The sequence below is a fragment of the Caretta caretta genome, chromosome 11, assembly GCF_965140235.1.
Source record: "Caretta caretta isolate rCarCar2 chromosome 11, rCarCar1.hap1, whole genome shotgun sequence".
In the NCBI taxonomy this organism is placed as follows: domain Eukaryota; kingdom Metazoa; phylum Chordata; order Testudines; family Cheloniidae; genus Caretta; species Caretta caretta.
The window spans coordinates 13,342,799-13,355,000 of NC_134216.1; the positions used below are offsets into that span (position 1 = coordinate 13,342,799).

Below are 12,202 nucleotides of genomic sequence, written 5' to 3' on the forward strand. Positions count from 1 at the left end.
AAGGCACAGAACTTGGCCAAATTTGGGCAGATTTTCACAGAGTTAGTACACAAAGGTGACCACCTGCCAAATTTCAAGGCTCTGCTCCAAAGCATGGGGGGGGAGCTACAGCTTTTTCAAAGAAAGGATTTCCAGAATTTCTTAACATGGGCAAAACAATGTATTTTTCCCTAGCATCATTCTCAAACAGCTGAACTTCTCCCCAAAAATAATCTGCCTCAGGCAGCCACCTAGCACAGAAAATTTCAGTCTAAATGGTTAAAGTTTGGCAAAGTTACAAGCAACTAAAAACAGGGTCTTATAATGGAAAGCGTTAGGCAACCGTAATGATAGGCGATGCTACCAGCTGCACCTATAATCTAATGTGAGGAACATGTATCATGATAGAATGCTCAGGATAAGTAAGAGTCCTGTATACATTCCCTATTTTTCAGGGAACTATTCTATTCTTTGTATGTTCTTATACTGTATACATACATGTAATAGTCAAGTGTTTTCCTGTAGTACATTATGTGACATGACAAACATCTGCCATGCATGGTTTGTTCTCCCCAAGGAGAGAATTTCTTATGTTGTGCCTAGTGGTACGTTTTGTTTTGGTAATATTTTTACTCTTAATATACATGTAGTTATGTGTTTACATTAGAGAAGACAAGGTTGAAGACCTTGCACTTGTAGTGAAAAGGTAATGAGATTTGTGACGGTCCTTGGTTCCCATGGGAATTCATTCCACAGGAAGCCATCAACAGCATAAATGATCTGATCTCTCAGAATGACATGTTAAAAACATTTCCCCTGTACATTCTATTTAGTTTTAATATCTAGTGATCTTGGGTCAAATCACTAAGACAAATATTCTACTATGATACAGTCAACAGAGCCTTTTGCACATTCCTGCCCCCATGGGTTCTACGGCCTTCACTTTCACGGTCCTACACGATGAAGACGCTCAATGGCAGCAAGACCTGGATAACACTCTTAGCAACCACTCATCAGCCCTGACAAGCCAGTGGAGAGGAAAATTCAGCACTCCCTCCCCTTTGGCCCACTTCATGTGTAATTGGGCCCAGGTATTTTTTTCTTTGTAGCAGACAGCTAACCATAGGAGTTGCACCTCTGAGTGTCTGTCCGAATTCCTTTAGCCATTCTTTCATAATCCTGTCCACTTCTTTAACACCAGCCAGGTTCACTGCTCATACGTCAACATCCTGTGTGACCTTCCCTTTGTTCCACCCATCTAGTGCTTTAGTTCATGCATAAACATGAACATAAACTTGCCTACACTGGGGAAATTCTTTCTGTTAGAACATTTGTTAACACAATGTTAAAGACTCAAGGTAAACAAGAAAGGTTGTGTTTTAAAAATCACATCTCCTCATCATATTAATAATTGTGAACCCAGGATGGACCCTAAGGTTAACCACAACCAGCTGACAATTTTAAACTCGACAGTCCTTGTCTATATTGAGTGATAAGTTGTGCTTAACTCCTTTGTTAATATGAATTACAACTAGGGCTGCCAAGTGATTAATCACGCAATTAAAAAAAATGTTAACACTATTAAAACAACAGAATACCATTTATTTAAATATTTTTGGATGTTTCCTACATTTTCAAATTTATTGATTTCAATTACAACACAGAATAGGAAGCGTATAGTGCTCACTTTACATTTATTTTTTATTGCAAATATTTGCACTGTAAAAAAAGAAAAAAGTATTAAATGACTTGAAAAATACAAGTACTGTAGTCCAAACTCTATCATGAAAGTTGAACTTACAAATGTAGAATTATGTACGAAAAAAACTTGCATTCAAAAATAAAACAATGTAAAACTTTAGCGCCTGTAATTCCAATCAGTCCTACTTCTTGCTCAGCCAATCACTCAGAAAAACAAGTTTGTTTACATTGCCAGAAGATAATGCTGCCCGCTTCTTGTTTACAGTGTCACCTGAAAGTGAGAACAGGCATTTGTATGGCACTGTTGTAGCCGGTGTCGTAAGGTATTTACATGCCAGATGCGCTAAAGATTCCTATGTCCCTTGATGCTTCAACCACCATTCCAGAGGACGTGTCCATGCTGATGACGGGTTCTGCTCGATAACGATCCAAAGGAGTGTGGACCAACACCTGTTCATTTCATCATCTGAGTCAGATGCCACCTGCAGAAGGTTGATTTTCTTTTTTGGTGGTTTGGGTTCTGTAATTTCCGCATCAAAGTATTGCTCTTTTAAGACTTCTGAAAGCATGCTCCACAACCCATCCCCCTCAGATTTTGGAAGGCACTTCAGATTCTTAAATCTTGGGTTGAGTGCTGTAGTTATCTTTAGAAATTTCACATTGGTATCTTTGCATTTTGTCAAATTTGCAGTGAAAGTGTTCTCAAACCAACAACATACTGGGTCATCATCCGAGACAGCTATAACATTAAATATATGGCAGAATGTGGGTAAAACAGAGCAGGAGACATACAATTCTTCCCCAAGGAGATCAGTCACAAATTTAATTGACGCTTTTTTAAACAAGCGTCATCAGCATGGAAGCATGTCCTCTGTAACGATGGCCAAAGCATGAAGAGGCATATGAATCTTTAGTGCATCTGGCACGTAAATAATTTGCGACACCAGCTACAACAGTGCCATGCAAATGCCTGTTCTCACTTTCAGGTGCATTGTAATTAAGAAGCGGACAGTACTATCTCCCATAAATGCAAACAAACTTGTTTGTCTTGGCAATTAGGTGAACAAGAAGTAGGACTGAGTGGGCTTGTAGACAGTAAAGTGTTACATTGTTTTGTTTTTGAGTTTTTGTTTTTTTATGTAAAAAAAACTACATTAGTAAGTTGCACATTCATAAGAAAGATTGCACTACAGTACTTGAATGAGGTGAATTGAAAAATACTATTTCTTTTGTTTACAAATATTTGCACTATAAAAATGATAATCAAAAGTAATATAAAGTGAGCACTGTACACTGTGTTCTGTGTTGTAATTGAAATCGATTATATTTGAAAATGTAGAAAAAATCCAAAAATATGTAATAAATTTCAATTGGTATTCTATTGTTTAACAGTGCGATTAATCGCAATTAATTTTTTAAATTGTGATTAATTTTTTTGAATAAATTTGCATGAGTTAACTGCGATTGACAGCCCTGTAACATGGTGCAATCTCTCAGTACAGAGAAGTCAAAAATTAAGATAAGCAGCAACAAGCACTAAGTCTTTTCAGCCATCCCCGCTGACAAATCACGACTGACTGCATGCCCATGCAGATCCCCATGACCGAGGCTTGCCAATGCAGCTCCCAACAGACAATATTTAAACAGTGATGCTGTAACTCCATGCTGGCATGTAATTATTTATTATCTACTAAACACAGGTGCACACTGTGCTTTACAGACTGCTTGAGTGTATTACTTTGTAAGTGGGTAAATTAATTTATCTTCACTTTGAATTTGTTTTATGGGGTTTTTTTAAATAAAAGATTTATTAACTTTTGCACGATCCAGGGCATGAGTATATCGTGCCGTAGAGGAGATCAGTCATGAAAGAAGCAACTTCTCAGAGATTTCAAGGAGAAGGAGGTCACTGGATACATAGGAAGAGTGAGTCTGTAACAGGCATAGGAGTGACACACAAAAAAGGCACAGAGTTGCAAATGGGAAGAGACTATGGGGGAAGTGAAGAGCAGGCACTATACAGGAAAAGGAAAGCAAAAAATGGAAAGGGAAGGAGAAAGATGAGCTTTAAACAGGAGAAAGCACATACTAATTTTAACTTTAATAATAAAGGATTTTAAAAAGCCACACACATTAAGAATTAAGGCCCAAGTTTTCAAATGACTATCTGGATGCCTCAAGTTTTTGGTACCCAACTTGAGCCACCTTAAAGGGTCCCAATTTTCAAAGGGTTGGAGGCTCAGCACTTTCTGAAAGCCAGGCATCTTTAAGATGTGTTAAGATGAACACCTAAAAATTGAAGCATCCAAATTTCTAATCATTTGAAACTTTAGAGCTAAGGCATTTAACCAATAGGAAAGCAGTATGAAAACACAGGAAAGGTAAAGGTAGAAGGAGAGAGAGAGTGATGCCAATTGGTGACTTACTTCTTGATGTCACAATTCTAGCACCCAACTATGAGTTTTTTAAGGGCATTGGTAACAGAGAAACAGAGGGAGGGGGAAGAAGAAAAGCAAGAAGGAGACAGAGGAGATGCAAGCATGCCAGCTCTAAAACAGACTTATCAGGTAATAATAATCTGTCATTTCGCCTCTCTCTGTGAAAGGCGCTGTGGGCTGGCTGCTGCAAAGCAAAAGAAGTTTAGAATAATAATTTGAAATCACCACCAAAAAAAAAAAAATCCACAGACAAGGAGTCTAAGAAGTTTTACCTTTAAACAGAACAGAGCAGAAATGATAACAAGAGAGAACAGGTAGGGACAAGAGTTAGAGTGGAAGTTACAAAGAAGTGGCGTAAGAAAACTGGCCACTAAAACTGATGCATTGAACTTCCTTACTCATCACAATACTTGACTTTAATGGAAGCTCTGGTTTATCCTCAAAAATCCAATCTTAATCAAATCAGTTACTACTAGCTATGCAATTCTGATGCACTGCCCAGCTAAAACTTAGTTATAATGTTGACATAAGTATATAACAAAAAGAAAATCAGAGTTGGGAATCAAGGATCAACCTACTGCAGAGGTTAGAGAATAACCAACCAGTGCTCTCAAATACTATGTGTGCTGCAGTAACTGAGTTTACTTGTTTCAGAGTAACAGCCGTGTTAGTCTGTATTCGCAAAAAGAAAAGGAGTACTTGTGGCACCTTAGAGACTAACCAATTTATTTGAGCATTGAGTTTACTTGGTTTCCCTAATTTAATTTACAGTCTTAAAAGGCAGACCAGTAGGCTTAAAAATTGGCATTTTGGGGGTTCAGATACTCTGGTGATGGGCATGTTATAAGAGCCTACAGATATTAGATAGATCCCTCGGGGGAGACTCTCTGATCTTTCAGATTAACTCCAACTTATCCAAACTTCACTAGAAAGGATTCTTATCAAAGTCAACCCCAAGAGGCAAATCACCTTAATTTCAAAATATATGCCTTAGCTGTTAGTTAATTTTAGATCTGATTAAAGGATGGTTTTTAATGTATTTCTTGGTCTTTCACTGCCTTACACATTTTTCTTCCTACTCATAGCTTGAAATGCAAGAATGTTGAACTTTTTAATCTCCTCAAAACTTTACTCCAAGACATCTGGGAGCAAGGCTTTTGTTTGCTGTGTCCATTGCCTTTAGATTTCACTTCCTGCAATATTCCTCTAAAGACTGCATAGTCAGTGTGCATTTTAAAAATGCAGAATATATATTTCTTTACCTTTCAGCCACAAGTTATTCCACGTCCTTAATGCCCGCACATCTGCTCAACAATAGAAGTAATCCCCATGTCAAGGTCAGTACAGTTAGTTTACAATATATAACCCATTACAATCAAATACTGTTCTGTATAAAAAAGGTGGATACAAGATCTAACCTATTTTGACTAATATTTAAAATGTAATACTTTAAATGTAATGCCATTTAAATGGTCAGTCACTTTCTCAGTTTGCAAAAAAAGTCTTACAAACAGCATTATTCGCAAAAAGAAAAGGAGTACTTGTGGCAACTTAGAGACTAACCAATTTATTTGAGCATAAGCTTATGTTCAAGTAAATTGGTTAGTCTCTAAGTTGCCACAAGTACTCCTTTTCTTTTTCCGAATACAGACTAACACGGCTGTTACTCTGAAACAGCATTATTGTTATTTAGAATTTTTATTACAATAGTGTGTAGGAACACCAGTCAAGGATCAAGGACTTACTGTACACATGTGTAACAAAGATGGTGCCTATCCCAGAGAGCTCAATCTATGCGGGGGGGGATTTGGAGGGGGGGAGAGAGAGATATTAAATGGCAGAAAGGGGAATATGAATGCAAAACAAAAACAAAAAAAGAAGAGGAATTTCACAGCAAACATAGCACCCAAATCTATTTAATTGTTTTGTTTTTAATGGACCAGATTTTAACTTGATATTGTCTACTGAATTTAAAAAAAAAAAAAAATTTCCCGCCCTGCCTCCACAACCACTGAATTTACCTTTACAGTTTAATTTGTCAGGCACATTGGTAACATTGTTTTTCTTTTCTTTTAAAAATGGCATACACTTACTGTTCAACTGAATATTTATGACATCAAAGGTCTCAACATTTGAGAGAGAAAAGTCTCTGCATTTTGTAGGGGGAAGGAGGAGTAGTTTCCACCTATCATCAGTCACTGAAAAGTATGCTGTTTCAGTATAAATTATAAAGGTTTTAGTAAAACTCTGAAAGACACTGCCTGGTCAAATTTGGCCTGTAGTTTAAGTTTTGGGAGGAAGTGAGAAGAAAACAACCTTTTTCGAAAGTTAAGACAAATAAAAATGTTGCCATGTTTTGATTTTTTTAAAAACCAACAAATATTTCCTTATAGCATTTGCAACTCAAATATTGCAGCTTTGTGCTAATGCACAAGAACTTGAAAACGTAACTGACTGGAAGCTAACATTTTCATTGTCTAAGCTGACAGAAATGCAAAAAAGTGAACAGCATAAACACTGAATAGTTGATTTAAAAATAATTTAATCTGAGAATACTATAGCTTTAATACTATAATATAGGTTAATATTTCTAACAAGCTTTGGGAACTAAGCATCAATATTAATACAAGCCTAAATAAAATACAGACACAATATAATTAAATCCATGGCCATGTTATTCCATGCAAATGGAATGACTAGGTGTGATTTTATCTCACGCTTCATAAGTATTACAGTACTGTTGACAACCATTTTATAGAGTAAGAACAAAAGAAGCTTCACAAGTAGAAACCAGCAGCATCCTTGGTTTCCAATTGCAACAGACATATGTCACAAATGACATGTTGTTGCCATGAAACAGAGGTATAAAATTTCACAGCAGCACAAATAATCTAAAAGTTTTTTCTCTGTGCAAGACAACTGATTTCACAAAGGTGACTTCTCAATCAAGAAAATTAATTCACTTAGTAGAAACAAGGAACTGATTAGACAAGTTCACTAACCACAGAGTTACCTTGTAAACCCTAAATATCAGGGTAAGATCTGAAACAACTCAAATAATTAAAAATCAAAGAAGTTGAAATGATTTGGGATTAATTTCCATCTCTCTCATAGTAGTCTCTCTAACTTCAGCTTCCTGATTTTATTAATTATGCTAATAAATTACAACAACGGATTTACATGGAGTAAAAGTGAACATATCGTCCTAAAATGAGATGACAAATGAATAAGTATGTAGGTCAGTCAGATTTACTTGAGATCTTTGCTTCTGACTTCCCATTCTGTCTCCTCTCTCCAGCCTCCCTTTCTCTCCTGTTCAGCTCTGTGTCTCCGACCTTTGAGGTCCTGGGGACTATCCTCCCCGCAAAGGAAGGCTGGTTCCCCCCACGTTTTGTCCCCTCTGGGGTTACAGTATTACATCACAGGGCAGTCGGGGTCTGGAGAGAGGCTGTTACCCCAAGCGAGATACACCTGGGAAAGCAGGATACCCGTAAATAGCTCACACAAGGGATCCCCTTCACCCCCTTTCCTTAGGGGATGGTCGCCAGGCCACCAGAGCAGGACCTACCTGTATTGCCAGCCCTTGGCGCTGCCGCCCCGGCTGCCGGGGCTCCTGCTGCTGTTCTGGGCCGGGAGCGGGATCTCCAGCTTCGCTTCGCTCTCGGACACCCTCATGGCTGCGGCCGAGGCCGACTCCCCACTTTGCATGGCACCGTTTTTAAGCCACCCGACCCAGGCGGAATCCGAAGGGCCCTACGCCCCAGGCGCCGCTCCCACAGCACCCCGCAGGGGGCAGCGGGTCTCCGCGGGAAGCCAGCGACCCAGGCGCGGGAGGGGGAGACTCTGGGCAAGGGGGCGGCGCAGGCCCCGGGGTGCAGCCGTCACCGGGGCAGAGGAACCGGCTGGAGCTCAGCAGGGAGAGGGCGCGGGGCTGCTCCGCTCCCTCCCTCTCGGCCTCCTCGCTCCCTGCCGCCCGGCGCTGGGCTCCCCGTGGCACAGGCTCCGCTCCCTGGGTGCGCCTGAGCCACCGCCCACGCCAGGCCCCCGCTCCGGCCGTGGGGCTCGGCCGCGCCCGCCTCCTGTGGCCTCTAGGTCCCGCCCCACTCGCCCGCCCTCTCGCTGCTCCCCACCCACCAGGGTCCGGCCTCAGCGTGCGGCGGACGGAGACACAGAGCCCGCTCGGCTCGGCTGGGCCCGGCCCGCCGCCGCCGTCCTCCCTGCGCCCAGAGAGCGCCAGCGCCGCCTCCCCTTCCGGGTCAGCCGCCCGACGCGGGTAGAGAAGGCTCGGCTGCCATCTTTGTCACGGGCAGAGAGGGGCGAGGCGGGCCGCCTCCCTCCCTCGCAGCGCCCGCGGTCCCGCCCTCCCCAGGAGAAGGGGGCGATTCCCTGTCACGGCAGCAGCCCCACGCAGGGGTGCTGGAACAAAGCGTATCCTGGGGTTAAAGAGACCCATTGAACCAAACCGTATGATGGAAGCCCTGGGACAGCAGCCACCCCAGCACCCCAACCCTGGTACTGCCCCCCCCAGGGGAAGGGGGCGCCTCCCTCCTTCACAGCAGCTCCTTGGGGCGAAGGGGGACGATCCCAATCTGGGACAGGGGCCACCTCTGTGGGGAGCGGTTTGACGGGCAAGGGGTTGGAGAGAGCCTTTGCAGGGTGTGTTTCAGTCAGGCCCTGAGACGCTCCTGCATTCAGGGTGCCAGGGCAGCGTGGAAACCTGCTTGTGGGAGTCTGGAAGCCAGCCCTGTGGAAACATGCAAGCTTGTCCCCGGGTCATGCTGGCGGTTCCAGCCATGTCAACACAAACAAGTTTAACCTGCACCTCCGTCTGCTAAGGGTGGCAATCCTATCTATGGTACTTACCCAGCTCCCCTTGTCGCAGTATCTGAGCGCCTCAGACTCTATAGTATTTATCATCCCCACACCCCTGTGAAGTATGGAAGAGCTATTTATCCCTATTTTACAGATGGGGATAAAAATCACATAGGAAATCTGTGAGAGAGCAGCAACTCGAATCCAGATCTTCCAAGCCTAAGCAAGTGCCCTAACCACTCGCCCTTTCTTCTGCCCCACTGGGAGAGGGCTACAAACATTTGTTTTAAAAGTTACAAATAGGGCTATACCATAGATCTGGGGTGATACCTGTGTGGTAAACTGATTACTTGACTGATTAATTTGATAATCTGACTGCCTGACCTGCACTCTGCCCTCTTTATTATCATCATCATGGGATGCCCTTTCTGTTCTGGTCCTCTGGATTTCCTCTTTTAAATCCCTCCTGCCCCACTTTTACAAGAGCCCAGTCACATATGTATCAGTTTCATGAATCTCTATGGAGATAGGGGGTTGACTGTTGGGAGGGTCCAGTAAGGAGAATTGGAATTGGTGTGGAAGAAAGATAAGGGATGAATAGGGGAGGGAAGGCAGGGCAAGGAGATTTAGTGTATGTGGCTTTAATAGAACAAAGCAAAAACAACAATGTAATTAGTAAGACTTGTGACTATTAGCATCCAGATCACTTTGGTTGGGAGATCTTTGTCTTTTTAGATTGTATCCCCATTCAGGGCAGGGAATGTGTCTTCCTCTGTGTTTGTACAGAGTATAGTCCAACGTGGCCACAATTCAGACCTGGTCCACAAGGCACCACCATAACAAATATTAAATATTAATAAAAAATACTGTCATACTAAAATGCTGCCATATTCTCAGTAAGCCGCATGTGATGGAAAACCATTGTGGGGTGGGGAGCATTATTTGAGAGGGCATTGTAACAACCAAACCTCACAGACCTGATGGCAGGTGTTTTGCTCATATTTGTGTTCCAAGGCTGTCATAGCACAAGGAAGGATGCAATTTACTCAAATGGTATAACTGGGGAACAAACCCCACACCTTCTAATCAAATCAACACATGGCTTCCCACAGAAAAGGTTTGTTTGTTCAGCAGCGACACACAGGTTCTTAATCTTGTTCACCATCTGGTTCACCACCTCTGAATGAGCTGAAATGTGAAGGTATCTGGAGCACTGCATGTATCTGAAGCACTGCATCCACCCAGGCATATTTTGCATGTGTCTTTTTTTACTGTACATAGTATGGCATTTTTCAAATACAGTTCTGATTCAAATTAATTCAGACAGCTCAGTGGCATTTGGATTTCCAAGGATTAAGTAAAATTTGAGGTTTTATAACTAAGCTAGCTATTATGTATGTGTAATCCACTTCTGACCCATGAATAGAATCCAAATAGCTCAAATAGCTCCACTCTGTTACAGGCCCTGTAATGCTAAGGGTTAAAGGACAGTCTCCCTTATTTCAATTAGTCAAGGCTTATGTAACAAGGGTTTCTGTCCCTGTTGCTGCTGTAAAGTTGGGAATGGCCATGGTATACAGGATAGCAACAATCGTAAAGCCCTAAGTGGCCCCTGATTTGTTACACTGGCGTGAGCACTCACATTTAAACTCCTCTGTACCCTAGACATTTAAGGGCAGCCTCTGTCCAATGGGGAGAATATGTGCTCTCCCCTCATGTTTGTTGTATCTAATTGTTGAGTCTCTTCTTACACTTAGAGCAAAAGTTCTTTGAGGGAGTGACCATATTTGTGTGTGTGTACAGTTCTAGCATGCTAGGTTTGGACTTCTAGGCACTACGGCAGTACAAAGAATAGTGATGGACTAGCTAGTATGTATGTATACAACTCCTCTAATGAATAGAAAAACTACTTAACTGTATCATATTCTGCCAACAACTAACAGAGATTCTCCTTTAGCTCTGTTGGTAAAGGTCTGCTCTTTTGCAGTAGGAGGTTTTGAGTTTCATCACTGTGAAGTCCCAAATGGCCATGCTATGTAGCACAGTGACAATCCTAAATGTCTACAAATGTGTTATGCTATTTTAATTTTATGAGTGCAAAAGAAGCACCTGAACAGTTTTTTAAAATCACAAAAAATTACTCTTTTCTCACAACCAGCCAAATGGAATTTTTTTATCCTTTCCAAATCTTTTTAACAACATTTTTAACTACTTGTTTTTTCAAGCCTTTTTTAACTGGTCCTTTTCTTTTCCCCCCCATCCTGATGTATGTCCCGGTAATACTGTTAGAACGAATACCTTAAGTAATGTAATACAGGAAGAGACTGTAAATCCTTGGGACTGGGTTCCATATCTATACAGTGGCTAGCACAAGGGGGTCATGACTCTAATAACCGTGTCTTTAGGCACTACTGTAATATAAACAATAGAAAAAAGGTGATGGTACCCTATATTTCCAGGAGATAAGGGTCTTAAATTCTTTCAGAGCTACAGTTTAAAATAAAGGTCAGCATGTGGGCAGCAAGTGTTTAAATTATTTTACCCTCAAAAAGATCCAAATTGTGAGGACAGATTAAATAAGGGCTATCGGTTGTTACATTCTTCAGCCTGGCAACAGCATTCTGGCTGGTTTTTGTTTACCTTATTTCCCTTTCAGGTTTCTTGCTACTGTTTGTTTGAGAAAATTAATCTTTTCTTGTATGGTTTAGGAAACTCTACATAGATAGGGAAAATAGACAGGAATATGCAATCCTTTAACCCTGCCAACAAAAAAAGCTAAAATTAAGTGCTGTTCTTACTTGGATGAAGAGCTCAATATTGTTTCAGATCTCTTGAGTTCAAAGGATGACATTTCTTTAACTAGATATCTTCTGTGGTATCTGTCAAAGTCACTCTTCCCACATCAGTTTAAGTAATGGGCCTCACCAGATTGCAACCCTTTATAGAACACTCTTCTAGCCCTGGCTCTGACCTGTATTCTCTTTTGGGGGAAGCCTTTTGCTTCAAAAAAAAAAAAAAAGAAGCTATTGTTTTTGTTGATCAGTTGGTGCCCTCTAGTGAATGAGGGATGTTAAAGAAAATTGAATTTCAAATCAAGTACTACACCTCGAAGTCAAGGTTGATAATAGTGAAATAACAGCAACAGTTCCCCTTACAAAAATAAAGAACTTATGAAGTGGCGGCAGAATGAAAAAAGCAATACCAGACCATTAAGAGACTCAGTTTTTCTCCACAGGACAGGTAATCCCTGGGAACAGACATCTTCCTGTAAA

At 41.4% G+C, this 12,202-nt stretch overlaps 1 protein-coding gene across 2 annotated transcripts in view; it reads right to left on the bottom strand.

The window, feature by feature from the left end:
* OSBPL11 (oxysterol binding protein like 11) overlaps positions 1-8,223 on the bottom strand; it is a 63,036-nt gene extending 54,813 nt beyond the window's left edge. The window contains exon 1 of one of the 2 annotated variants that reach the window (XM_048870425.2): positions 7,687-8,223. In XM_048870425.2, the coding sequence (XP_048726382.2) occupies positions 7,687-7,826 (140 nt within the window). In that variant the 5' untranslated portion in view covers positions 7,827-8,223. The remainder of the gene's footprint in view (positions 1-7,686) is intronic. The other variant, XM_048870423.2, reaches the window with a different exon arrangement.
* Positions 8,224-12,202: the final 3,979 nt, after the last annotated feature.